The sequence below is a fragment of the Peromyscus eremicus genome, chromosome 18, assembly GCF_949786415.1.
Source record: "Peromyscus eremicus chromosome 18, PerEre_H2_v1, whole genome shotgun sequence".
NCBI classification, from domain to species: domain Eukaryota; kingdom Metazoa; phylum Chordata; class Mammalia; order Rodentia; family Cricetidae; genus Peromyscus; species Peromyscus eremicus.
The window spans coordinates 8319135-8345961 of record NC_081434.1 but is presented as its reverse complement, the minus strand read 5'-3'; the positions used below and the strand labels follow the sequence as shown (position 1 = coordinate 8345961).

The 26827-nt window shown below is 45.0% G+C and overlaps 2 protein-coding genes across 2 annotated transcripts in view; one reads left to right on the top strand and one right to left on the bottom strand.

Moving 5' to 3' along the window:
• The window catches only part of Tbc1d30 (TBC1 domain family member 30), a 13433-nt gene extending 7916 nt beyond the window's left edge, over positions 1 to 5517 (bottom strand). Inside the window, exons 1-2 of the mRNA XM_059245786.1 lie at positions 5127 to 5517; positions 1103 to 1267 (exon numbers count right to left, since the gene is read on the bottom strand). Coding sequence (XP_059101769.1) covers positions 1103 to 1267; positions 5127 to 5517 — 556 coding nt within the window. The remainder of the gene's footprint in view (positions 1 to 1102; positions 1268 to 5126) is intronic.
• Positions 5518 to 11652: 6135 nt separating this feature from the next.
• LOC131895344 (sentrin-specific protease 2-like) lies at positions 11653 to 13565 on the top strand. The gene has a single exon (XM_059245784.1). It carries the CDS (start codon positions 11653 to 11655, stop codon positions 13282 to 13284), a length of 1632 nt encoding a protein of 543 aa, XP_059101767.1. The 3' UTR covers positions 13285 to 13565.
• Positions 13566 to 26827: the final 13262 nt, after the last annotated feature.

Sequence of the window (26827 nt, the reverse complement as noted above, 5' to 3'; positions counted from 1 at the left end):
CCTCTCCATCAAAACCATGAATAAGCTGAGGATAGCAAATAGCAATATATTGAAGAGAGGCAGAAAACACACCATCAGATGGGATTTTGTTTGTTTGTTTTTCAAGACAAGGTTTCTCTGTGTAGTTTTGGTGCCTGTCCTGGATCTCAGTCTGTAGACCAGGTTAGCCTCGAACTCACAGAGATCCGCCTGGCTCTGCCTCCCGAGTGCTGGGATTAAAGGTGTGCACCACCACTGCCATTATTGAAAAACTAATTAAGCCCTGCAATTTGTTTCATGAAAACAGACACATCTTAATTTTGGAATTAAAACAAAACAAACAAACAAAACAACTTTGATCTGTTTACATATAAAATATGACCAAAGAAAAGGAAAAGGAAAAAGCAACCCTGACATGCACCCAAGAAACTGTCCCAGGCATTTTATGGGAACAACACTTGCGCCTGTGTTTGCCATACCTGCGCCCCTCTCTGCCACGCTGCGTGTAAACAAAGAAGGCAAAACAAGAACAGGGACATGTTAGCAGAACCAGACAGAATGCCACTGTATGGAGAATTACAAGATTCATTCAAAAGTTTCAACCCCTAACAATGACGATGGGTCGGTCCCTGAACAATTTTCTATTTCAGCTAACAAGCTAGGCAGCTCTTAGTTAAAAGGGAGGAACGCAAGACGCAGGTTTCATTTGTCCAAATGCTTTGCCCTTCTTGGATTTCAGAGCAGGCGGTGCGCGGCTCTGATGGGTCAGGCCAATCGTTGACTATCCTCATTAGAGCACAGAGATTATGGGGAACAAGGATGTGGCTTTTAAGTCACATCCATTCGATGCTTGCTAAGTCACACGGGCTCGCATAAACAGCAACCCTCGTCAGAGTGAAGGGTGACCTCAAACTGTGAATAATAAAACCAGGATTTAACATTAGGCATGAAGCATTCGTTTTAAGTTTTTTTTAAAAAAAAACAAAAAAAAAAACAGGGAGCTGTATTATTTGGTTGGTTCCTGAACTTGTTAAAATACTACAAGCAGTGTCTGCTGCCACTTGCTTCACTAACCAGCGCAAGCGGCGGAGCACGGACTGACACCCCAGACCCCAGGACTTACTTCTCTTCTGCGACACAGCCTGCAGGCAGGCCGTCACAATGTCACAGTTCTTCTGAACCTTATGCAGAAGCCGGTCTTTCTGCTTCAGCTGCCGGAGTAACTTCGCCGACTGGATGCCAATCCTGTACTTCAGCTCTCGAAGGATGGTCTTCAGCTCACTGGAGTCTATCAAGAAAGAAAAAAGAATCAATCCCCTGAGAGGGCTCTACCCCAAGCCCCCGTGTGCTACCAGTCAGAAGGTACGTATCTAGAAAGTGCGTTTAAACCCACTCACTCCAGTCTTTCATCCGGGATGACGTGGACGTATTCAGCTAAGACATTGCAGTCCCGTGAGCCACAACTGTTCATCTCCCACTCTATTCATAAGACAAACTCTCTAAGATAAATGTTATCCTTGATGCTGCATGTAACACATAAGCAAAGACTCCTACTTTTACTGTAACTAGCTCCAGGTGCCCATTTACCTTTCCATGCTTGAAAAACTAACAGCTTTTGAGCCTGGTGGTGCAGACCTAAAACACCACCTACTCAAGAGGCTGAGGCAGGAGGATCCCAAGTTCAAAGCCAGCCAAGTACAACTAAGTAAGATCCGGTCTCAAGAACGTAAGTGCTGTGGAGACCGTTAAGTACTTACCATGCAAACTCACCAACCCCAGCACCCACATAAAAATGCAGTCATGGTGGCACACTGGCCTCTGACCTCTACATGGACACATGGACACATGTATGTACACACATAGACACAAAAATAAGTAAATAAAAAGTAAAAGAGGGCTCGGTGATAGAGGCTTGCCTAACATGTGCAAGGTCCTGGTTGTTCCAATCCCAAGACCACAAAAATAGAAAACAGCTAAAAACAGCTTTATCAATGGTCAATTAAAAGTAAATAACGTGCCGGGTGGTGGTGGTGGCGGCGGCGGCGGCGGCGGCGGCGGCGGCGGCGGCGGCGGCGCACACCTTTAACCCCAGCACTCGGGAGGCAGAAGCAGGCGGATCTCTGGGCTACCAAGTGAGTTCCAGGAAAGGCGCAAAGCTACACAGAGAAACCCTGTCTCGAAGAAAAAAAAAAAAAAAGCAAATAACGTCAGCACGTTTTGTAATGTAGAGGAATGTGGTTGTGCTGGTTTTCTTTTAAATGGGTGGCCTTCCAATGGCCCACTCAGTAAATTTCATTTTAGATCCTCAGTAATGATCCATACATGGCAGAAAATGTATTTCCTCTAAAAGGATCGAATGATTCTACATTCTTGGGCTGGAGAGACGACTCAGCAGTTGAGATCCCTGACTCTCCCAAAGGACTAGGTTCAGCTCCTAACACACAGGGTGCTAACAACCGCCTGCACCTCCAGTTCCAAGGGATCTGACACCTTCTTCTGACCTTGGCAGGCACGGCACATGCATGGTGCACAGACATGTAGGCAAAACACCCAAACACATAAAATAACTTTTAAGATATTCAAAGAACTAAGATCCATAATAGTAGTAATTAATGATAATAATACTTCTGCATTCTTAAAACTAATGCTCACAATAGCATGAGATAATATGAAACCCCCACTTCATTTTTGATGTTACAACTTGTATTATGTACTGCTTATGGAAACATGTTCGGATCCCCGTGTAGAAATGTGTGTCAACTCCCTGTTTCCCACCAAGTAACGGAGGAAACTGGTCAGCTGGAAAACTGGCCGATTTCCTCTCTAAGGAATTTTATCCTTATATGATAAATGGGTTTATAATAATGAAAATTATCTCTCTAACATTCCCTGAGCACTTTACACACATTAACTTAGGTAAATAGCTTGCCCAAAGGCCGTAAAGCTAGCTAGAAATGGCAGCAGCCTGTCAACTAGGGAATCTGACTCCGAAGTTCAAACCCTGCACCATACACACAGTCCAGTTTCCTTTCGAAGCCATTTTGGTACTGCCCCTGAAACCACAGACACACACACACACACACACACACACACACACACACACACAATCTGGATGGGTGCTATATTGATCCAACAACCAAGTGTTCAACAGTGGGAGAAGGAAACTAATGTCCCGGGTTATCTGCGTTATGTGGAACTCAAGTGAACACGGCACTTAGACTAATGTTAGAATGGCTAGCTTTGGCTGGGCGGTGGTGGCGCACGCCTTTAATCCCAGCACTTGGGAGGTAGAGCCAGGCGGATCTCTATGAGTTTGAGGTCACTCTGGTCTACAGAGCAAGATCCAGGGCAGGCATCAAAACTACACAGAGAAACCCTGTCTCAAACAAAACAAAACAAAACAAAACAAAAAACAAAAACAAAAAAAATGGCTAGCTTTGAGACTAAAAACAATCAACCCAATGAGCACTATTTCCACAAACAATGGCATCGATCACCTGACTGTCTAATCACAGTGTTCTAGTGATGGTTAGCAACAGAGACAATATGTCCCTATGTGGCACCTTGTTCACCCAACACAGTCACCTACAGGGAAAGAAAGGATTCATGAGCAACTGGGTGAGAAAGGAGATGAAACTGGAGAAATGGACTCCCGCAGGTCCTGGGAGTGATTGGTAGAGCGGCTGGCCACGTCACACATGGGACGTCCACTTGCAAACTGTAAACTTTGGCTTGCCAGTTTCCTTCTACGGAAAGGAAGTTAGCAGTTCCCAAAGCTTCCTGGTGGTGAACCGTGAAAAGAGCCAGCCCTCTCAAAAGAGGAAATCAATTCATAATTTCCAAAACTGATTCTGCTGGTGTTTCAACTATTGCCCTATAGCAAGAGTTTGGGCATAAACACACGTTCTTAGCACAGTTGGATAACTATATATATATTTATGGTCCAACTCCAGCCAAAGTATCACAGTCAGCTGGGGGGAGGCGGGGGACATCGCTAGGAAGTCGGGAAAGGAAGCTGGGAACTGTTTACATAGGTAGAAGAAAGCAGACAGATTTATTGCTTTTCTGGGTATTTTCCCCCCCTTCCTAGAACCAGCTAGACTGGATACAGCAAGTCCAGGAGCACTGTATAATTCTCTTTATCTCTCCCATGGTCATTTAGCACAAGGACAATACTTGCAAGAAATGTGATGGTGGATTGCCTTCTGTTCCCCACCCCTTACTACATTTTGTAAATTGAGGTTTCCCTAGATCTATGTAAAAAAGACAGCTGTAACTAATCCTGATGCCTGAAATATAAGCGATCATCCTTGAGAAATAATACTAATAATCGTCTCGACCAGAATGTGAGCCTCAGAGTCTGATAACAAAAGAAATATCAAATTAGTCTCTCCTCCGAGGAAATCAAGGCCGTTTCTCAGCTCGACTCTCCAGGTCGGTGGAAGGTTGCAGCAGTTAAATGCACCATGAAGGCTAAGCGCTCACTCAGGCTCCCAACTCAAATCCTTTTTCAGAGACCCAGATTAAACCAAAGCTGCTGGGAACTCACGCTCGGCTGCGAAGCTGCATTATCGAATTATTCTGCCTCCCTAGTTAAACCCTATCCAAGCGTCCTGGCTAGGGAAGGGGGCGGGGAGGGGGATGGGGGTGGAAAGCCCTAGAAGTCTCTCTTCTCCCAGCGTCCTCTAGATAACTTCTGGTACACACGGAAGAAACTCCAAGCTCGTCCTAACAGCTGTTGGGGTGAAGTTAGAGTCTAGGTGGCCCCTAGCCTTGGACACCTGAGGGGCGTGGGGCAGGTGGGGAGACCACGCTCTCTGAGCCACACCTGCAGAGGGGGAGGGACTGAGCATTAGGAAATAGACCTAGTCAGAGTGTGACCGTAGGTCCCGGGAGTCAGAGGAAGGGAGAGTCCACACTCTCCGGGTGTGTGGCAGGGCGGCGACGTCCAGGTGGCGCAGATGGGCAGGCAGGTGGGCAACCGGTGCCGGTGGGCAGGTGGCACAAACGGCCCAAGTGGACAGGCGGCGCAGGAGGGCAGGGGGGCTGGGGGCGCGCACGGCACAAAGTGGACCGGTAACGCAGGAGGGCAGGAGGGCGGGTGACCCGCGCAGGCGGGCAAGTGGCACCGCAGGGCAGGAGCTCACCTTTCCGCCGCAGGTACTGCATCTGCAGCCGCAGGCTCGGCCGCTCCCGCAGCTCCTGCAGCACCCGGGAGTCGCCCACGCCGCGGCCGCCCAGGAAGACGTCGGAACCCGAGGTCTCGGTGGAGCTATCCAGGCTGTCGCGGCGCGGGGGGCGGCCCCGGGACGCACGGTCCCCGCTGGCTGCCGCCACCTCCTCCTCCTCGGTGCAGCTGTAGAGCTCGGTGAGCAGCCCGCTCACTAGGGACGCCGTGCGGCTCGTGCGGCCGGGGGGCTGCGGCTCCTCGTCGCCCTCGCCCTCCGGGTGCCCCGCCGCCGCCGCCGCCGCCGCCTCCTCCTCCTCCTCCTCGGCTCGCAGCGGGTCCCGCGTCCCGCCCGCGGGAAGGACCTCCATGGCTTGCACCGCCGCGACGCCCCGCCAGTTCCGGGAGGGCGCGGCCACGCGGGCTGCAGAGTGCCCGGCAAGGGTCCAAACGCCAACCAATGGGCGGAGGCCGGGGTTCCGGCTTCACGGCCACGGGCGCCGCCGCGCCCAGGTCCTCCCACCTTCCCACCTGACCCCGAGCGTCCCGGAGGCTGCAGGAAAAACCTTCCTAAAACTCTGCGCGCATCTGGCGTGCACGAGGGTTTTAATGACGCTGGGAATCCTTTCCTTCCATTAGAAGACCTGGATTAAGAGCAACTGAATTCCATGACACGCAGTGAGGGTTTAATAAACCTTCCTGAGTTGACCGAGCTAATAAAACTCGCCAGAGCTGGTTTTAATGGTTAGATCGAGTTGATGAGAGATTTATCTTTTTTCTTAAAAAAATAAATAAAATTATTACGGAGTGTGTGCACTCTCATCCCAAAACAGTGGAGGTCAGAGGACAATTTTGTGTAGTCGGTTCGGTTCTCTCCTTCCAACTTTAAGCAGGTTCCGACAACTTTGTATATTCAGTTCTCTCCTTCCAACTTTAAGCAGGTTCCGGGGATCAAACTCGGGTTGTCAGACTTGTTTGACAAGTGCTTTTGCCTGGTGAGCCCTCTCGACAGCCCCAGAGATTTATCTTTACACTAGACTTCAGAAGGATTTTGATACCATCACCGTAGGTATCTTTGTGAAATGTAGACATATGGACCGTCACTTTAACCCTGTGGTGTCCTCGCTTTTCAGTGAGGGCCCTGGAGCAGAGAGGCTGGATGACTTGCCACAAAGCTACCTTGAACTTTTATTAGAGTCTGCCTCTCATTAGGCATAAATACTCCTCGGTCTAATGCTGTAATTGTGTTCACATCTAAGGAGCCCACAGAGCTTCTGGAGCACAGTGGCAGGCTTCCTGTGTGTTCACGCTTCTTACACTTTGGGAATGAATACAAACATGTTGCCCTTGACCACTATACTTAAAAGGAGCCCACACATCACTCTCCAGGTCTTTACCATCTTGCCTTTGTGTGGGATGGCAGGCCCCAGCATGCTGAATAATAAAGGCTCTTGTTGATTGCATATGTGGAATGTGGTCTTGTGGGACTTCGTCAGGACCCTAACACAAGCCAGAGGGGTCGAACTAGCAAGCAGCATTCCTCTGTGGTCTCTGCCTCAGTCCCTGCCTCCAGGTTCCTGCTTTGAGCTCCTGCCCTGGATTTTCTTGATGATAAAACATACTGTGTAAGATGAAATAAACCCTTTCCTCTCCAGGTTTCTTTCGATCAGTGTTTTATCACAGCATTATAAGAGCTAACTAGCACAGTGCTCATTGACAACTACCTAAACGAGACTCTCAACATTTTGATAATTTTTTTTAAACAGGTGCAGATACACACCTGAGAAATGATGAAAGCTATGTATTTGGAATTGATACTCTGTAGCTAGAGTTTTCCTGCCTGGCCCACAGTCAGGGCAAATCTCTCTCACCTGCCAGTCCCACAGCCACTCAGACCCAACCAAGTAAACACAGAGACTTATATTGGTTACAAACTGTATGGCCGTGGCAGGCTTCTTGCTAACTGTTCTTACAGCTTAAATTAATCCATTTCCATTCATCTATACCTTGCCACATGGCTCATGGCTTACCGGCATCTTCACATGAGGCTTGTCATGGTGGCGGCTGGCAGTGTCTCTCTCACCCAGCTTCCTGTTCTCTCAATACTCTCTAATATCAGGCAGTGAGCATTTTATTGTTGTCCTTCAAGAATTCCTCCTTGGCCAAGTCAGAAGAGAAACACAAAACAACATTGCTAACCAGTTAGTCCTCATGGGAACTCAATTTTGCCCTTTAATTTTGCTGTTTAAAAATCAGTCATGTGCTCAGAACACCATACAGTCTGGATTTTCAATTCAGTTACTAAGCATGAGGAAGATTCTTATTTCTCAATCTAAAGAGATGGGATGGAGGGTGACAAGGGTGTTTTAATGCTTTTGAAAGCCATCAAATCTTACACAGACTTCAAGACATACAAGACAGGTCTCTTCTTTACATAACGGGAATTTCAGTCAGGGCCTCACACACCCTAAGACTAGAGGAAGCCATAGTGGAGTACAGAGAACTGGCAGGAAAGGACTCACAACCTCCCCTCTGCACACTCCAGAACCCCAAGAACCCTAAGGTGACAGGCCAACAGCTCCCACTGAGGCCTCCCATACACAGCAGTACATGGAGCCTTCTGAAGCCAGAGAGATCTGAGAACATCATCTTTCAACTCAACACAGCTATCCCAGCAAGTCACTCTATAAATCTGGACTGCTCTCTGTCTTGGCCAGAGAAGTTTCTCTCTGCGGCAGGCAGCATCATGTAGGGACTCATAAATGGTCAAAGTGCTGAAAATAAGTGACCACAAGCCCTCAGTCCTAAATGGGACATCTATGTCACACCACACATGCACACACACACACACACACACACACACACACACACACACACACACACACAGTCACACCCTGCCAAGGCTCAGGAAATATCACAGAAGAGGGAAGGAAAGAATGCAAAAGCCAGAGAATTCGGAGATGAGGAGGAGTGTGGTAGAATATTAATTTAAGATGTGTTACATTTGTTTATGCTGTGGAACATTTGTTTAATGATGGCAGGATGTATTGCATTCCTTTATGTTGCATTTGTTTAACTCTGCAAAGCTGTGTTACTGTGCCTGTCTAAAACACCTGATGGTCTAATGAAGAGAAGAACAGCTAATAGTAAGGCAGGAGAAAGGATGGGAGGGGCTGGCAGGTAGAGAGAATAAAAAGAAATTTGGGAGGATAGAACAAGGAGAGGAGGATGCCAGGGGCCAGCCACCCAGTCACACAGCCAGCCACAGAGTAAGCATGAAAGTAAGATATCCAGAAGTAAGAAAAGGAAAAAGCCCAGAGGAAAAAGGTAGCCGGAATAATTTAAAATTAAGAAAAGCTGGCAAGAAACAAGCCAAGCTAAGGCCGGGCATTTATAATTAAGAATAAGCCTCCATGTGTGATTTATTTGGGAGCTGGGTAGTGGACCCCCCAAAACCAAAAACAACAAACAATAGAGGATCGCTGTGAAATACTGCCTTTCAGACACAGCAATTGCACTCATGAACCCACAGCTGAGGTAGTTCCCAGCAGTTAGCACCAACTATACTTAGTGGGGAGAGATGGCATGAGAGCAGGAGAGGGAGAGAGGAGGGTGGACATGAAAGAAGTGGTGAGTTGGGAGGGAGAGAAAAGAGATGTTGGGGGAAGCAGATAAATCAAGATACACTATAAATACGAAATTGTCAATGAATAAATAAAAATTCTAAAAATGTATACATCTGTTTAGTTGATTTTTTTCCCCCCGGAGCTGAGGACTGAACCCAGGGCCTTGCGCTTGCTAGGCAAATGCTCTACCACTGAGCTAAATCCCCAACCCCTTTTGTTTATTTATTGGTTTTTTGAGACAGGGTTTCTCTGTGTAGTTTTGTTGCCTGTCCTGGATCTCACTCTGTAGACCAGGCTGGCCTCGAAGATCTCTGGCCTCAGAGATCTGCCTGCCTCTGCCTCCCGAGTGCTGGGAGGTCACGATTTTATTTTGTTCTCGGGAAGGCATTTTCCTCCTAAACAGGCTCATCCCGGCCTTTCCTAGACCAGCCCACATTTCCTTCCTCACAGTCCCTGCCTCCTCCTTCCATCTGTCTGTCTGTCCTCACTCCAGCATGTCCTTCTGTGATCTGCTGTAACTGCTCAAATGACCCCACTAAACTGCACACAACACACGGGGAGAATGAAAACCACACATGTGTCCTCTGTGGGTTTGTTACTCATACATTCAGCCAACCTTTGGGCAGTTTTGCAATTAACTGGAAAACACAAGAAATGGATGCAAAACCCATCAGCTTTCCTGAAGGCCAACTTCTACATCCTCTTCCCTAAAGTATATATTTATTGAAAAAAATTCATACAATATATATTTTTGCTTTGTTTGTGGTTTCTGAGACAGGGTGTTTCTATGTAGCCCCAGCTGTCCTGGAACCATGTAGATAAAGATGGCTTTGTACTCAGAGATCCTTCTGCCTCTGCCGCCCACATGCTAGGATCAAAGGTATGCCACTGTGCCCAGCCTTACTTCTTAAATTTTTATTGAGTCTACTTCTGTCTGTCTCGTGTGTATGTGTGTGTGTGTGTGTGTGTGTGTGTGTATGTGTGTGTGTGTGTGTATGTGTGTGTATGTGTGTATGTGTGTGTATGTGTGTGTATGTGTGTGTGTGTGTATGTGTGTGTATGTGTGTGTGTATGTGTGTGTATGTGTGTGTGTATGTGTGGCGCGCGCGCACACACACACACACACACACACGCACACACACACACATGCGTACTCGTACTCAGCCAACGAGATGTCAAAAACAACTTTGGGAGTTAGTTTTTTCTTTCTACTGTTGGATTCCAGGTTAAGCTCAGGAATTACCCATCAAGCTTGGTAGTAAGCTCCTTTATCTGCTGAGCAATTGAGCTAGGCAATACTTCTAACACGTTTGGACTAGTCTTCACAGAGACAGAGTGACCTTAATGTAGCCGAGGCCGAGAGTCTCATGCCCCTGCCTTATGAGTATTATAGTACAGGCCTGAACCATCACACCAGCTTTATATTTTTAATAATGTCCTTCGATTTAATTCTCTGATTGTCTAAGGATTGGATACAGGGTTTCTTTTGTTACCAGGATGTCAAAGAAATGATGTATCTTTTCCAGTGCATCCAATCCATGGTGATATTTATTCTCTTACTGGCTGATCTTTGGTAAGTCACAATCAGCCAGGTTTGCCACTGTCCAATTCTATTGTTTTCCTTCATGATTAGTAAGCATGTAATGAGGAACTACTTTGCAGTTATACAAATCTCCTCGTTCTTATCAGTATCTTCTACCGGCTGGAGAAGCACTGGAGAGCACTCCAGGGAAGGATGATTATATTTATTTGGTCTCCTGTAATTGCCCATGTCAGACAATAAGGCTCACCCCTAAGAGTAAATGTCACAGTCAAGGTGAGCTCGGTTATCATACTGAGACAACCAACAACCCCCTCGGATCTCAGCGGCTCAACACAGCAGAAGTTTATCTCCTTAGTTTTCATTAACAGTTTTGAGCTCACTCAGGGTGTGAACTGAGGTTCCTGGTGACCCAGTGTTCATAACCTGAGGGACTCAGGGACTGAGATGAATTCGGCACTGGCTAACCTCTGCCTGGAAAGGCCTCCTATCACTTGTACTACACCTTCTTCAACAAAATGAACCACATAGGTGGGTCATCTAAAGGAGTCGAGGAAGATTCCTAGCCCGTGTTGGCCAGAGAGGAGCGGGAATGTATATGTAAATAGTTCCGGGGACTCCAATCCCGTCTCCGGGATTTCAGTTCTCAGCCAAACAAAGTACACTAAATAGGACCATTCTTCCCTATATTTTTCTCTCCCTTGTGAAGATGAGGGTATAACCTCTTCACCTCTTGAGTTCCAATTTGGTCTTGAGATCGCTTTGGCCATTGGAACCCCGGGCAGGACTGCGAGAAGGGGGCCGCTCTGTAGAGAATGCTTACAGACCCTGAACATGGACAGTGGTGGGCGGAGCCTCGGCCCACAACCGAACGAACGAGCGAACGTTGACTCTTCATCTGTCAAATCGCATCACACCAGAAAAAGAACCAACCTCGGAGACCCGGAGCTGAGACAACCCCCGGGGAAGGCATCAGTCTGGGGCTCGCCCTCTTGACTATCCTGCCAAGGCCTGCTGTCCTAAGTGGGCTGGCTAGTTCATCGAGTGCAATTTTCAAGGTTTCCGGGTTGTGCTCCCCACCCCCACCCCCACTCCCACCCGAGGCCCTCCGCAGGAAAGAGCCTGAACTCTTCGGAGTTTTCCCACAGTGGGAACTGGTGAACCGTCACCTTAAAGACGGCCTTAGATTGACTGAGTCACCAAGTGAAAAGTACCTTTGATACTGTCGCCTCCATCTGACTTCCCATTCCGACTGACCCCCCCCCAACACTAAAGGCGACCTCCTCTGATAAAGAGGAAATCTGAGCTCTTCACCCGGTGCTTTCTGACCTTGGACCAACATGTCCAGTGTGGACACGACATCTCCGAGTGGACTAAGTGATCCTTCAGCCATCAAGAGGACAACAACCCGAGGGCACCCACCGAGACTCCGGCGGACCTGCGCTTGCTCTTGGAAATCAGAAGGCTGCAGCACAGCACACAGCAGACACCTGAGCAAAGGCAATGCACGTCGTCCCTGTGGATGGCAACCTCGCCAGCACCATGACATGATGAGCCCCGAACACCCCCGGAAAGGGCAAAAGAGGAAACGCCAGGAAGAGTGCGGAACCAATGAGCAGACTCAAGAGCCAGCTGAGCCTAGGAGGAGGGTGAAACAGGAACAGGGTGAAATTGAGCTTGGGTGTGAAGAACCCGGCAAGGGTCAGATACGGAAACCCCAGGAAGAGGATCGATCACAGCTAAAGCCCCGAGAGTGCGCCAAAGGCTCTCAGGAAGAGGCCGTGACTGAGGTGAAGTCTGTGGATGGTGGGAAGGGTCGCAATCGTTCCCACTGCAGCACAGAGGAAGGTGTTCAGGAACACCACAAGTACCGAAGGCTGTTGGAACACCTTCAACCCGGTGATCATGTGAGCTCTGACCCTCACAGTGCTCACACGAGCCCTGTGGACACATGGAAGATCAAAGACTGTGCAGAGGGACAGATTCACAGATCTGAACCAACTCACTCTGAGCCAGAGCAATCTGCCTGTGCTCTCGCGAGAGAAGATCAGTCACCAGTGAACAGTGAGAAGAAGTCTTCAGAGGAGAAAATTTCTAATACAGAGGAGATAGTTGGAACAAACCTCAACAATGACATCAGGGGACACCACCCCCAGCCCAACTTTCTGGGAGGAGCCCAGGTCCAAATCTTCATAGACAGTGTCAGCAACGACATTCTCACCAACAAAATACCAATACCTGAGGCCAAGGGAAAGGCTCTTGCAGATCAAGAGATGGGCAGAGGACTGGACCATGGCCCCGATGTCACAGCAGACATGGAAAAGGAAATCAGGAGTGCATTAGGCCCAGGGCCAGAAGATGAGGTCTTGAGTTGTGCCTTCAAACTGCGAATTACTCGAGGAGACATGCAGACACTAAAGGAGACCCAGTGGCTCAATGATGAAGTCATCAATTTTTACATGAATCTTCTCATGGAGAGAAACCAAAATGAAGGATACCCATCAGTTCACGCATTCAATACCTTCTTCTACACTAAATTCAAGTGTGGGGGCTACAGGTCAGTCAAAAGATGGACCCAGGCAGTAAACCTCTTCACAAAGGAACTTATTCTGGTGCCGATTCACCTGGATGTGCACTGGAGCCTTGTGGTAGTAGACCTAAGAAAGAAGCATATTGTCTACCTGGATTCGATGGGACAGAAAAGACCAGATGTCCTCCAGATGATTTTCCAGTATCTGCAGGATGAGAGCAAAGCCCGAAGGAATATTGATCTGAACCCTTTGGAGTGGAGGCAATACAGCATGCCAGCAGAGCAGATTCCTCAGCAGCGGAATGGGAGCGATTGTGGGATGTTTACCTGTAAATACGCAGATTATATTTCCAGAGGCCAACCCCTCACCTTCTCTCAGCAGCACATGCCTCTGTTCAGGAAGAAGATGGTGTGGGAAATCCTGCATAAGCGCTTACTGTAGCGGCACCCCCTGGCTGCTGAGGCTGCTCTGCAGTCTCTCGGGATCCATGGTCTACAGAGCTACAGCCAATGGCCTCTGCAGAAGTGCTAGAGAAAGGTGTCCTGGTCATTCATTTCAAGTCATTTTCTTTTCTGGGATTAAGGAGATCTGCCTTCTTCATGGAAGTTGACTGAAATAACTATAATGTTGAATGTTCATCTTGTATCCCAAGTCTCCTTGAATATAAACCTCAGCCTTGTAAGGGCTGGACTGGACTAGTTATTTTAAAATTCTCTTCAATTGACCGGGGGCGTTGGTGGCGCACGCCTTTAATCCCAGCACTTGGGAGGCAGAGCCAGGCGGATCTCTGTGAGTTCGAGGCCAGCCTGGTCTACAAAGTGAGTTCCAGGAAAGGCGCAAAGCTACACAGAGAAACCCTGTCTCGAAGAAAAAAAAAAAAAAAGAAAAGAAAAAGAAAAAAAATTCTCTTCAATTTAAAGCTATTCTTAATTGGTATATATATATATATATATATTCATTCAGCTGAAATAATGTTTTACTCCTTAAGATTAATATTCCCCCATTCCCACTGTGGAAATAAGCATTTTGTATTAGTGTTGATACTGCCAATTATAAAATAATTTTACATAATATTTTTTATTTAACTTTTCTGTTTATTGTTAGTCTTATAGCTGTGTTTTTGCAAATTTTTATTTAATATAAAATTTAAAGTTAAAGTTGTTCAGAACAAACACATTGCAAGGTCTGGTGCCTAGTGTTGCCTTTTTTTGGGCGGGCGGGACACAGGGTTTCTCTATGTATCCCTGGCTGTTCTGGAACTCTGTGTAGACCCAGCTGGCCTTGGACTCACAGAGATCTGCCTATCTGTGCCTCCAGAGTGCTGGGATTAAAGTTGTGTGCCACCATGCCCAGCTCTTAGTGTTGCTTTCATGGTGTAATAAGAGATGGTCTGAGAACCTGGAAAGCAGACGCCAGGGTATGGTCTGTCTGCCAGCGTAAGTCACTCATACTTATCCCTGCATGTCTGTAGTCAAAAGTTTTCTCCGGTCCCACCAGGAACCTCAGTCCCACAGCCGCTTATAAAATAATCACTCAGAGGCTTACTATTATTTACAAACTGTATGGTCTATGGCAGGCGTCTTGCTAGCTAGCTCTTATATCTTAAGTTAAACCCATTTCTATTAATTCATTTTTTACCACATGTTCTATGGCATTACCAGTCTGCTGGCATGTTGCTCCTTGGGTATCAGGCTGGTGTCCCGCCTTTCTCTTTCCTGGCTCTCTCCCTGGATTTCCCACCTGCCTCTAAGCTACCTTGCCGTAAGCCAGAGCATCTTATTTATTAACCAACGGGAACAACATACATTCACAGAGTACAGAAAGATATCCCCCAGCACATGTCAGTAATTGTTCTTTTGTTCTGAGCCTCCACAGTGAAAATAAAAAACCTCAGTGAGGACCTGCTCTTCTACCCTGCACTGTGGAAGAGAAAGGTACTTGGAGCTTTGAGCAGAGCCTGGCTGAACCCTGCAGAGTTGTGGCAATGTACACAGCCTGGAGGTAATGGGATAGGAGGAATATTTGTCATTGGGAACCACTGTCCATGATTATAAATGGGATCAGGTCTACTGAAAGCAAAACAAAACTAAACAAAAAAAAAAAAAAAGGAGATTGAAACTGAAAAAAGGAAATGATTCATTTATATTTTTCCCCAGGATTAGAGAGAAAATGCTTCAGTTCTATCTCCTTTTCTATATATGTAGCAGTTTGACCATGTATAGAAAAAACGAGAAGGTTGGGAAATGGCTCAGCTGGCAGAGCATTTGCTATGCAAGTATGAGGAACTGAGTGTATCCAGAACCCCATTAGGATAAACAGTGGAGTAGCTTGTGATTGTAATCTCAAGAATGGAGAGGTGGAGACAGGGGGATTCCTGGTCAGCTTGATCTAATCCCCAAGTTCAAGGTTAGTAAGAGACCCCTATCTCAAAAATAAAGAAAAGGGTATCATGACGAGGATGGACATCTTAGGTTGATTTTAGGTTGATCTCTGGACCTACATGAATAGGCATACATACTCTACACACACATGCACCCCACACACACAGGTACATACACACACCATCTAAAATAAAGCTCATACTATGCAAAGGAGACAAAAAGCCCATTCTATGAGACACAGAAGCCCTGATCCTTTTGTGATCATGTGACCTCTCTACCAGCCTCCTTCTCTTGGAAGTATATCTTTTCCTAATTAAATATATAAATATAGATATTTTCCTGTCCTGGGCTCTTCTGAAGCTGTCTCTCATCAATTTCCTGTTTTGGAAAAGGAAGAAGTTGGAACCCTTTCAGAGTGTCCTTAGAACCCTGATATCATCCAATATCAGCCATGTCTGGGTATCTTCAAGAGCTAACTGTGTGATTTTCTTGAAAAAGCACTACAAACTGTGAAATTCCAAGAGCGATTAACTCCTAGACTCTGAAGTCAGCTGACTATAACTGGGTCTTTGCCACAGTAAGTCCCTAGACAGGAATGTGTTCAATGAGTACTTTAGTGAAACTTCAGAAGTTTGTCACACAGGCTATGGGAAAAACTCTGCATTTGTTTACACATTTTGCCGAAGAAGTCCTTTTAGCAATAATTTGGGACACAACAGGAACCTGGCGGGTGTGCTAATGGCTCCTTCTATTGAAAACCTATGGGACAGAAGTGGCTGGAGGTGGCAGGTTCTTTAAGTTTAGACTTGAAGAGAATAGACAACCATTTCTGAGGTTGTCTCAAATACAACTCTACAAAATTGTCCTCTGCTTATCACACACATATCATGGTACCTGTTTACACTCACACACACACATGCATACATGTACCATAGTAATAATAAATTATCTTTTAAAGAACAAGTACTTCTGGGAACTTACTTAGTTGATAGAGTTCTTGTCAATGCATAAAACCCTGGTCTCTATTCCCCAACACCACATTAACCCAGCATGGTGGTACAACCTGGAAATCCAAGGAAATAGAGGCAGGTGAATCCAAAGTTCAAAGCCAGCCTCACTCAGCTACACAGCAAATTAAGGCACATCCTGGGTGACAAGAAAGTCTGCCTCAAACAAAAGAAGGGTAGGCTAATACCCACAGGATTGCCATGGTAATATCCCCAAAAATTGACAATGTGATGTTTATTTCTGGATTCTGTAGTTAGTTAGAGTTTTCCTGCCTGGCCCACGGTCAGGACAAATCTCTCTCACCTGCCAGTCCCACAGCCACTCAGACCCAACCAAGTAAACACAGAGACTTAAATTGCTTACAAACTGTATGGCCGTGGCAGGCTTCTTGCTAACTGTTCTTATATCTTAAATTAATTCATTTCTATAAATCTATACCTTGCCACATGGCTCGTGGCTTACTGGCATCTTCACATGCTGCTTGTCATGGTGGCGGCTGGCAGTATCTCCCTCCTCAGCCTTCCTGTTCTTTCAATTCTCCTCTCTGTTAGTCCCACCTATACTTCCTGCCTGGCCACTGGCCAATCAGTGTTTTATTTATTGACCAATCAGAGCATTTGACATACAGACCATCCCACAGCAGGATTCCTCATTCAGTCTGATTTACCTACCTGTTTATACAAGTACCACAAGTGAGTTCATTCTTTTAATTGTAAGCATTAGTGGTTGAACTTTGTTATATATTAAGGTTGTTTTGATTATTTCTAGTCTAAATTAATACATAGATTTTAGGATTGACTTATTTTCTGCTAAAAGGCCGTTTTAGATTTTTATAAAGAATACTTCAAATCCCTAAATCAATCCAAAGTAATAGAGCCAGACAACCATGGACTGAAGATATTGAAGCCATGAGATAAAATAAACAACAGCTCTCTTTGAATTGTTCTCCCAAGTGTACAGGTCATAGCTACAAAAAGCTAATGTAAACAATTCCTCAGGTGTAATCAGACATTTTCCATGTCCCGACCACTGGTCCCAAATAATCAACTCAGAGGATGAATATGAATTATAAATGCTTGGCCAATAGCTCAGGCTCGTTATGAACTAGCTCTTACATTTTAAGTTAATCCATATTTCTATTTAGCTTTGCCACATGGTAGTACCTTTATTAGCATGGTACATTCATCTCCTACTCCCCTCTGCGTCTGGCTGGTGACTCCTGATTCTGCCCTTCCCATCATCCTTAGTTTGGTCACCCTGCCCATACTTCCTGACTGGCTAATGGCCAATCCGCACTTTATTAAACCAAAATTCGAGTGACAAATCTTTATAGTGTACAAGGGGATTATCTCACAGCACTTGGGCTTTTATTCCCCCTGTGTTGTTTTAATAGCAAACTTAGAGGAACTACATGGACAACAGGAAGGAGACATTTAAAGACCCATGTGCTTGCATGCAGGACATCTCACGAGGTCATAGTCACAGGATGGCAGCCACTGTGCAGTGAACATGCTATAGTCAGGAATGAAGCTGCAGCTGTGGGTCGGGCTAGTGCCCAGTGTGCATGATGCCTTGGGTTTGATCTTCAGCATTGCAAGAACACTAACTTCTCCCCACACAAAAAAAGCCTACAAATGTCACTTGGTGGACATCAATACCCAACTCGTTTCAAAAAAATCTAAGCCAGGCATGGTAACAATGCTTTTAGTCCCAACACCCAAAACAGGCAGGCGGATCTCTGAATTTCAAGGCCAGCCTGACTATATAGCAAGTTTCTGGATAGCCACGGCTACACAGTGAGACCCTCTCTCAAAACAAAATGAATAAATCTAAATAGGACCAGCAAGATGGCTCAGCAGGTAAAAGACCTTGCAAGAAAAAGAAAAAAAAAATGCTTGGGCTATCTCCCAAAACAAACCAGTGAGCATGTGTGCTTACTTAAAAGTTGTGGCGGGAAACTGGAGAGATGGATCAGTGGTTAAGAGCACTGGCTGTTCTTCCAGAGGATCTCAGTTCCAGTTCCAGCATCCACATGGCAGCTCACAACTGTAACTCCAATCCCAGGGGAGCTAATGCCTTCTTCTGGCCTCCTCAGGCACCAGGCACGCGCAGGTGGAAAACAGACACACAGGCAAGCAAAACACCCAGACACACAACATAAAAATAAATCTTTAAAAAAAAGAGTTGTAGATGAAGAGAATCTTGGAGACACTGAAACAAATTCATCCAAACACTCAGTAGACATCCTCGCACTCTCACCAGTAATTACACATTCCAGGTGGCAAACACAGAAGAGGAATTACAGTCTAGTGCTATGGTTCTCAACCTGTGGGGCTCAACCCTCTTAGGAGTCCTGTTGTTTTTAACAAAAATCTCAGTTGTTTAATTTTGCCAGTAAAGACTCAGGAGCCATTGCTGGGGTGAAAGCCTGCTAGCTCAGAGTGAGTCAGAGAAAGCACCCAGTTGACCTTCCTCCTCAGCTGTCGTCACTGAAGCCTCTCCTACACCTGGTCTTACACCAGCTCCTCAAACTGAATGTCCCTCCTTTCTACTTCCTGAGCATCTCTATCCATCCTCCTGACACCCTCTTACTCTCTATGGTTTTTTTTCTTAATGATCCTACGTTCACTTCCTGTCAACTAGTTGCTTGCTCTGCCTCTTGACCTGTGGTTAACTACTTAATCCTGTTTACAATACTCAAGAGGAAGCTCTTGGATTAAAGGTGTGTGCTATGGCTGAGCCACACCACAACCAGGAACAGGGTTTTCCAATAAATAATGCAATCTGAGAGTTCACAGTGTGGTCAGCTATCTTGCAACAGGGTTGCATATCAGATGTCCTGCATATCAGATATTTATGTTATGATTTATAACAGTAGCAAAATTACAGTCATGAAGTAGCAATAAAAATAATCTTATGGCTGGGGGTCAGCACACCATGAGGAACTGTATTAAAGGGTGGCAGCATTAGGAAGGTGGAGAACCTCTGCTCTAGTGTGAGAGGCAAACAAGGGTTCAAATCCATTCTGCATCATGTTTATTCAAATAATTTACACCAAAAGAAATCTCTATCATTCCTCAACCAAACTCTTGATTTTTTTTTTTTTTGAAATTCATTACAGAGAGTTCCAGCTGGGTGGGACATTCTTCTAGAAGGTGATGCTGGTCAACAGCAGCATCTCAGAACCACCGTGGTGGATGAGTCCACTTAGCCGACAGTGGATCTCAGGAAACGCAGAGGAGGGACAGGAAAGAAAAAGTAACTCCTGTAAGAGCCTGAAAGGACCAAGCAGACATCATGACAGGCTGCTCAGTCTTCTCTCAGAAATCAGACCCCAATTTCAGTTCCCTGAGACTTGAGCAAGCAGTTTCTAGGAGGGCCATGAACAAAAGACATAGTCCTTGTGGTAGCTCCCTTTCTGCACATACTCTGACAGTTCAAGGTTCAGTCAATTGCTTACTGTCTGGGACTCCTCACCAACTTAGAGCTACGTGCATGAGTCAAGGACAGAGCCTGGGCTGCTGAGTCAGCCCCTACAGTCAAGTACATGCCAGGCCAGCCAGCCTCCATGGCAGCTCAAGGACAGAGCCTGGGATGTGTCCAGGCCTGCCTAAAAATGGTAAGTGTAACCCCCAACTAACCATAGCCAATTAAAAGTTATTAGCATGATTGCCGCTCGCATAAACCAATCCCGAGTCTGTTCCTATTTAGTCTGAAGACCCCTCCCAACCCCCTTTGCTTTAAAAACCCTGCCCTATTGCTACTCAGGGTCTCTCTCCTGCTCTGCTGCTGCGTCAGACAGACGGAGAGTCCCAAGTTAACTCGTAATAGTAAAAAGACTCTTTGCTTTTCCATCAGATTCGGTCTCTTGGTGGTCTTTGGGGGACTCTGAGTACAACAAGTCAAGAACTTGGTACTTTGAATATAATCAGAAATAAAACAATACAAAATGTACCCCCAAATAACAGCAACAAAATACGTGACTAGTGGATCATGCCCATGGAAGGACAACCTACTTGAAAGGAAAAACAGACAACCTAAACACCTGAGAGACCCAGCATCAAAGTGCTGGATTATCTCAGTTTCTCAGAGCTATTTCATAGAGCACCTCTATGACACTGGGCTCACCACCCTATCAGCCTCCTATGCTATCTTAAAATTTTTTTCCATTAACAATTTTTGTATCTATTCATGGGATACTTTTCATAATAACCAGGGCTAATGCTAAAGCACATGGAGATGGACTACACACACTTCAAGCATTTTACATGAATTAGTAACCTCCATATAATAAAAAGAAGCTGTTAGTTCCCAACTGCCAGCTGCATGCACTGAAGAATTTTGTCCACAGTTCCAGGGCTCCCAATGGCCAAACCCATTAGAGAGTCCCACCGTCTGGAATCCAGAACCTATACGTTAAACCACAGTACTCCATGGTTTGTGTTGTTTTGAGCTTTGGTTTGTAGTCCTGAGCATCAGACCCAGGGCCTTCCACCTGCTAAGAAAACACTCCTAGCACTGAGCTACATATCCAGCCCTAACAATAAGTTTAAACTATTGAATATTAAACATCTGAACAGTTTGTCCTGGGCCTTTCAGTTGTTTCAAATTTCTTGCCATTAAAAATAATGCTTTCCACATGCCTTTAATCCCAGCACTTGGGAGGCAGAGGCAGGCGGATCTCTGTGAGTTCGAGGCCAGCCTGGGCTACAGAGTAAGTTCCAAGAAAGGCGCAGAGCTATACAGAGAAACTCTGTCTTGAAAAATCAATAATAATAATAATAATGCTTTCAAGCCAGGTATAGTGGTATGCACCATTAATCCCAGCATTCCAGCAGCAGAGGCAGGTGGATCTCTGAGTTTGAAGCCAGCCTAGTCTACAGAGAAAGTTCTGGGCCAGCCAGGGCTACATTGAGAAACTGTCTCAAACAAACAAGAAGTTTAGTATAGTAGAAAAGATGATTTGCCACAAACAACTGTAATTAGATGGCTACAAGTTGAGGGTAAGGTTCACTAGTACATAGTCACCAGGAAGGCTGCAGACATCTGAAGAAATGGTTGTGTTCAACAACAGACCAAATTCAATGTCCCTTGGGGTCAGATATCCTCAGATCCACCTGTCCCCACACCCACTGAGTTTCCCCATTGGTTTTCAATCTTGACATCACCTGCTTCAAAGCTCCAAGTCAAGCTTATCTAAATATCAAGAATATCTTATCTAAAGAGAGCAGGCAAGAATGATAAAGGTATGGGTGTATACAAAGAGTAGCTGCTGTTCAGTCTTTACGAAGAAGGGAAGCCTTCCACTTAAAAAGCATATTACTGCAGTGAAGTCCGTCCGTCACAGAAGACCCACAGCATGGCCCCACTCACGGAAGTACTATCTAAAGCAATCAGACCTGCACATGTGCAGTATATAAGTTCTGTAAGTGTGGGTACGCCATAACATTTCCACAGGAGACCAAGAAAGGGTGGTATGAGGAGACAGAGGCTGGAATGCAGGCAAAAGGACATGGCTTGTCAAAGAGGAGATGACACTAATTGCTTCTCTAATTTCAGCTGTCACAGTGCATAAATATTCATAAAAGATGATTGATATTGGAAGTGTAAACTCTAACTGAAGCTCTGTGTCTGCACAATGGCATTCTAATAGTACAGAAGGTCACTGAGATGTACAGAGTTGGGGATCAAGCCATGTGACATTTTTATTTGTGAGATCATTACCATCAAGTGATTTTTTTTTTAGATTAAAAAATAAAACAAATAGACAAACTTTAAGCAGCAGCCAACAGGAAGGTGGTTGCCAAGGGCTGGGAGGAGGAGGGAGCGAGAGTCAGTGTTCGGTGAGTGTGAGTTCCAGTTATACAAGATGAACAAGCCTGGAGACAGCACATTGTACCACAGTGAACAATGGGCACTGGACGCTTACAGTTTGATAAGAGGACAGATGTCCTGCTAAATGTCCTCACCACACACTAGAGTGATGAGAACTCTCAGAGAGGATGAAGTTTATCATCTTGATAATGGTTTCAGTGTTGTAAATATGCACATATGTCCAAAAACATCAAATCGTGCACATTAAATATTCCCAGGGTTTTCTGTGTATCTATTTTTACCTATTTCTCTATTTCTGTATATCTATATTTACCTCAGTAAAGCTGTAATATATACACACATTGCATATATATGTGTCCAAATGAAAATTATGTGGTCCATTAAGGAAAAAAACATGTACGTCAAACTTGCCAAGTGATAGATGAAAATGAAGATTCTCAGAAGCCTGTATCGAGAAATTGATTTAGCTGCTTTTCATACTCAAACTCTGATACAACTTCCCCCCTTCTTAATTTTTTTAAAGCTGTATTTGCTATGAGTTCTTTAACCATGGTAATGTTTCTGATAGATTTTTATTAGGCCAATATTCTCACCAAAACTGCTACTATCCAAAGGAGTCAAGAACATAGGTGTTCTTTCACAAAAAATATCCTTCATTAGCTTACTCTGAGAAAAAAGCATTTTCAGGATTTAGTGTTTCGCTTTCATTAGCTTTAACTCCTGATATTAGCAGCTGTGATATTTAACATTGATTTCTTATAAGGAACTTTCAGGTGAAGCAACTCCATTTTTTAAGACAGCTAGATTTTCTGAAGTGTTTCCCATCTATAAAGTAGCCATTTCTTTTTGAATGCCTGTTTCCTTGTCTCCTTATTAGATTTGCAAAGTAATCACTCATTGCAGGCTGTTTGGTCAAGGCAAAGAACTTTTAAATTTCACATAAGTTTCTTCATATCTAAGACAACGTTCAGTGTATAAACTGCTTTCCCTTGTTTTAAGGATTTTAAAGTGGCTTGTTTGCTCTTATAGGTAGCTTTTTGTCTGATCTGAGTTCTCAAGAGGTAAGATTAAGCTTTCTAGCATTGCTTTGAAAAGAAACTTCTGAGCTGAAAAGTTTTTGGACAGTATCGCCATCTTTAGCTGAAAAACTGCATTTCCCAGAATGCATTTCTCTTATATCAGCCCTTCCTTGCAAGCTAGCTTTCAGACTTCATTTCCCATAATTCTTTTCGGGGTCTAAAAGTCAACTTCGGGCTCTCCCTTACCGGCTCACTTATGAAGTTTTTGCCCTGGAGGTTCGAACCAAGTTTTTTTGCTTTTGCAGCGGGAGATTTGAACAAGCATTTTACGTTTTTTAGTTATGGGACATTGGGAGATTTCTGTTCTCTCCTCAGCTGGCTTCAACAGGTGTCTCTGCTTTATTGGACACCTGCCCGGATCAGAACTGCACCTGCCTGGTTAGTGTGCATTGAGGTGGGCAATTTCTGATAGCAACTTCTCTCGGGGCTTGTGTTTTTCCTTAGCCAGTCAGTGAAAAACAAAAGCATTTACAGCAGAGCTTTTCCATAGCTCCTTCAGAGAGATTTTCTCCCACTGATCTTTATCTCATTTTGCTTGTTCCTTCCCCCCAGATGCAGAGCGCTTCAGATATCTCAGGCTGTGGCTCTGCTTCTCTGCTAGCTGCCTTTGGAGGTAGCAGCTTCCCTCCCCTCCCCCAATCTGCCTCAAATTCTAGCAGCTTTCCTTAGATCTTTGCATTTTCTGGGGAGGAATATGTCCCTTCTCAGCTTCTTCAGAGAATCTTTCTCCCAGACAGTCCCAAACTTGGTCTCCGTTTATTCCTTCTGCCCCAGAAACAGTTTCTGGCACTAAAGTGACAACTTTTCTGTTACTGAAGGTAGGGGCTTTTTGTCTGTTTCTGTTTTAGGGGTCTGTGAGGTTTGTGTTCATACATCAAGCTTAGCGAGGGAGGTTTTTGCCATCTCTAAGCTCGAATCAGGCCTTCACTTGGCCCAATTCCCCAGTGGATTGATTTCGTTTGTCCTTGCTCTCAGAACTTACCGCCTGAGGCAGTCAACCCCTTAGGGCTACACTCCATCTCACTGGGAGTCAGTTGAATCAAAGCTTTTCTCATAAAGATGCTTTCTCCGATAGAAAAGAACTTTACTCCTGGATAGTTCTCCATTCTGCCCTGGCTAGGCTTTTTCCCCAGACAGCGTTCTGACGCCGCAGAACAACTACAGATACAGTTTGGCTTTACTGCTTTCCCCAGAAAGGTCTCTTTCTCTGCTAGGAAAGCTTTTCTCAGATTTCTTTTTGCAGCTGCGGACACTGCGTAATCCCACCTAACAACTCAGGACTTTCAGGAAAGCGGACAACTGTGCCGTTCTGGCCAGCTTTAGCTTTGTTCATTAGTAAACTTGCCCTGGGTCCTGTACCTTCCTGCTTCCGCTCTGTGCTCCAGGAAGTTCACAACTGCAGGAACCCTAGTATCCCCAGAATGCACTCAAACTCAGACGCTGGCCAGTTGCTTCTCCGTTGTTGGTTAGAAGCTAGCATACAATGCTAACAGTTTGCATTGCTTCAGGGAATCTTTGCGTTAGGGCGATTAGGAGCACCTTTTCATTCTGAAATGTTCACTCAGAAACAAAACCTCAGCTCAGCTGTAACTGAAAAGCTTGGCTTTTTTGCTTTTTCCTAGGTAAACAGTTTCCTGCCCTTTTGGGCTCTCTGTGGCTCTTCACCAGAACTCTCCCAAACGTTTTTCCCTCAGGGCACTCTGACCCGCTGCCTTTTACTGGCTTGAAGAGACAGAACTTAGGAGAGAGGTTTTTAGAAACTCCATCCTGCCTCCTGCATTGCAGGGAGGATTTTTCTGGCTTGAAAGAAAGACAGAACTTAGAGACATTTTTGCTATCTTAAGAGGTTTACTGTTTTCCCTTAGAGCTAATCATAGGTAATTCCCATACTAATATCTTCAGGTGATTCTAATTTTTGTCCTTCTGAGAGAAAGTTAAAGGCTTTAGTTTTTAAGTTTTTTAAGAAAGCTTTTAGTTTGAGAGAGATTAAGGCTTTTTAGAGAGATTTCCCCCCCAAAAAAAAAATTTTCCAAGAAATACTTTTAAAGATTTTTTTTTTTTCCCCAAGAGAGACCAACTTTTCCCAAACTTCTGAACTTTAAACTTTGGCTTCTTACACCCTCATTTTTGCCTCAGGGAGAAAACACTTTCTCCTGCGGCTTGGACTTAGCATTTCAGCTGTCCCCAGGTCAAAAGCTTCCATAGGAAACTTTCTTCCCCATAAGCTCAGAGAAGAGCTTTTCTACTATGCATAAAGCTCAAAGATTTTTTCCCCCCAGTTTGCCTTCATAGCCCCCAAAGTTACAAAATTGAAGAGTTTTTCTGTCTAATTGCCTTATTTTTTCTACACCATCTTACACAAAGTTTTTCCCACACTATATTTTATACTTATTTTTCACAGAAATTGAAAAAGAAAATGTCTGATATTTTTGCGCTGCAGCATCGGACATCCTTCCACTGTTTTTTCCTTTTCTCTCGAGGATAAAACCCCCTGCCTCTTACTATTCATATTTCATATTCTATTACAACACCAGACATGTCCCTTTCTTTCCACTGGCAGGGCCTAACTCACACTTTAGCCAATAACTCTGTAATAAAACTATTATTTTCCTTTGTCTTTATTCCCTGTTCATTTGTCTTTAGTTCCCACCACCCCCTTTTTTCTTCTTTTTCTTTAATCCCTGTTCATGGCGCCATTCTGCAGGGCGTTTACCCAACCACCCCACAGTTCCCCAGAGTTCTCTTGAGTGCAAGCAGCAGGAAATATCAGAAAGATTTAGGTTGTGGAGAAAAACAGAAAAATAAAGGATAGCCTCGAGAGGGCCTGGAACCTGACTGTCTCTGCCCCAGGGTATTTATAGAGACGCCAAGGGGTGGAGCAAAAGACCTCCTCCCCCCAGCACAGCCAAGTGCAGACCATCTCAGACACCTGCACTCAGGCCGGTGGTCCTAATCATCCTCTATTCGGACCTGCCGGGTAAAGCCATGAGGAACCCGAAAACATGCTCCCACAGGCACCAAAACTACACAGAGAAACCCTGTCTCGAAAAACCATTTTAAAAAAAAAAAAAAAAAAAAAAAAAAAAAAAAAAAAAAGGCCTACAAAATGCTCTTCTCAGCTACAGTAACAGTTACATCCTTCAGAAGACAGATCCTTCTCAAAGTTCAAAAATTTAGCATTTTCCAGAGCAACTGACATCACTTTTAATTATGTCAACAACTGAAGATGAACTTGATGAAAGATATGGTGACCCTATCAAAAAAAACGAACTTGCAGAAAAATCGTATAGTCAATCAAATACCATATTAATAAAATCTTATTATTGATTTTCTATATAACGCCAAAAATGTCTTTTGTATCTCTTCCAATGACATTATTAATCACATACCTCTGTAATGTCTATTGTTTTTGAAGACTTATTTTTAAAAAAATATATGAGTATGGGTATGTGCCCGTAAGTGAAGGTGCCCATGGAGGCCAGAGGTATTGGATCCCCTGGCGCTGGAGTTACAGGTGGTTGTGAGCCACCCCATGTGGGCGCTGGGAACCAAACTTAGGTCCTCTGTAAAAGAGTGGGAGCTCTTAAATGCTGAGCCATGTCTCAATCCCTGTTACATTTTGTGTGCAATGAGATATTTTTAAAAAAACAAGCTTCATAGGGTTTATTCTTCCTTTTGCAA

Excerpts from the sequence above, each read along its gene's own strand:
- LOC131895344 (XM_059245784.1), top strand. The coding sequence starts at position 11,653 with ATGTCCAGTGTGGACACGACATCTCCGAGTGGACTAAGTGATCCTTCA.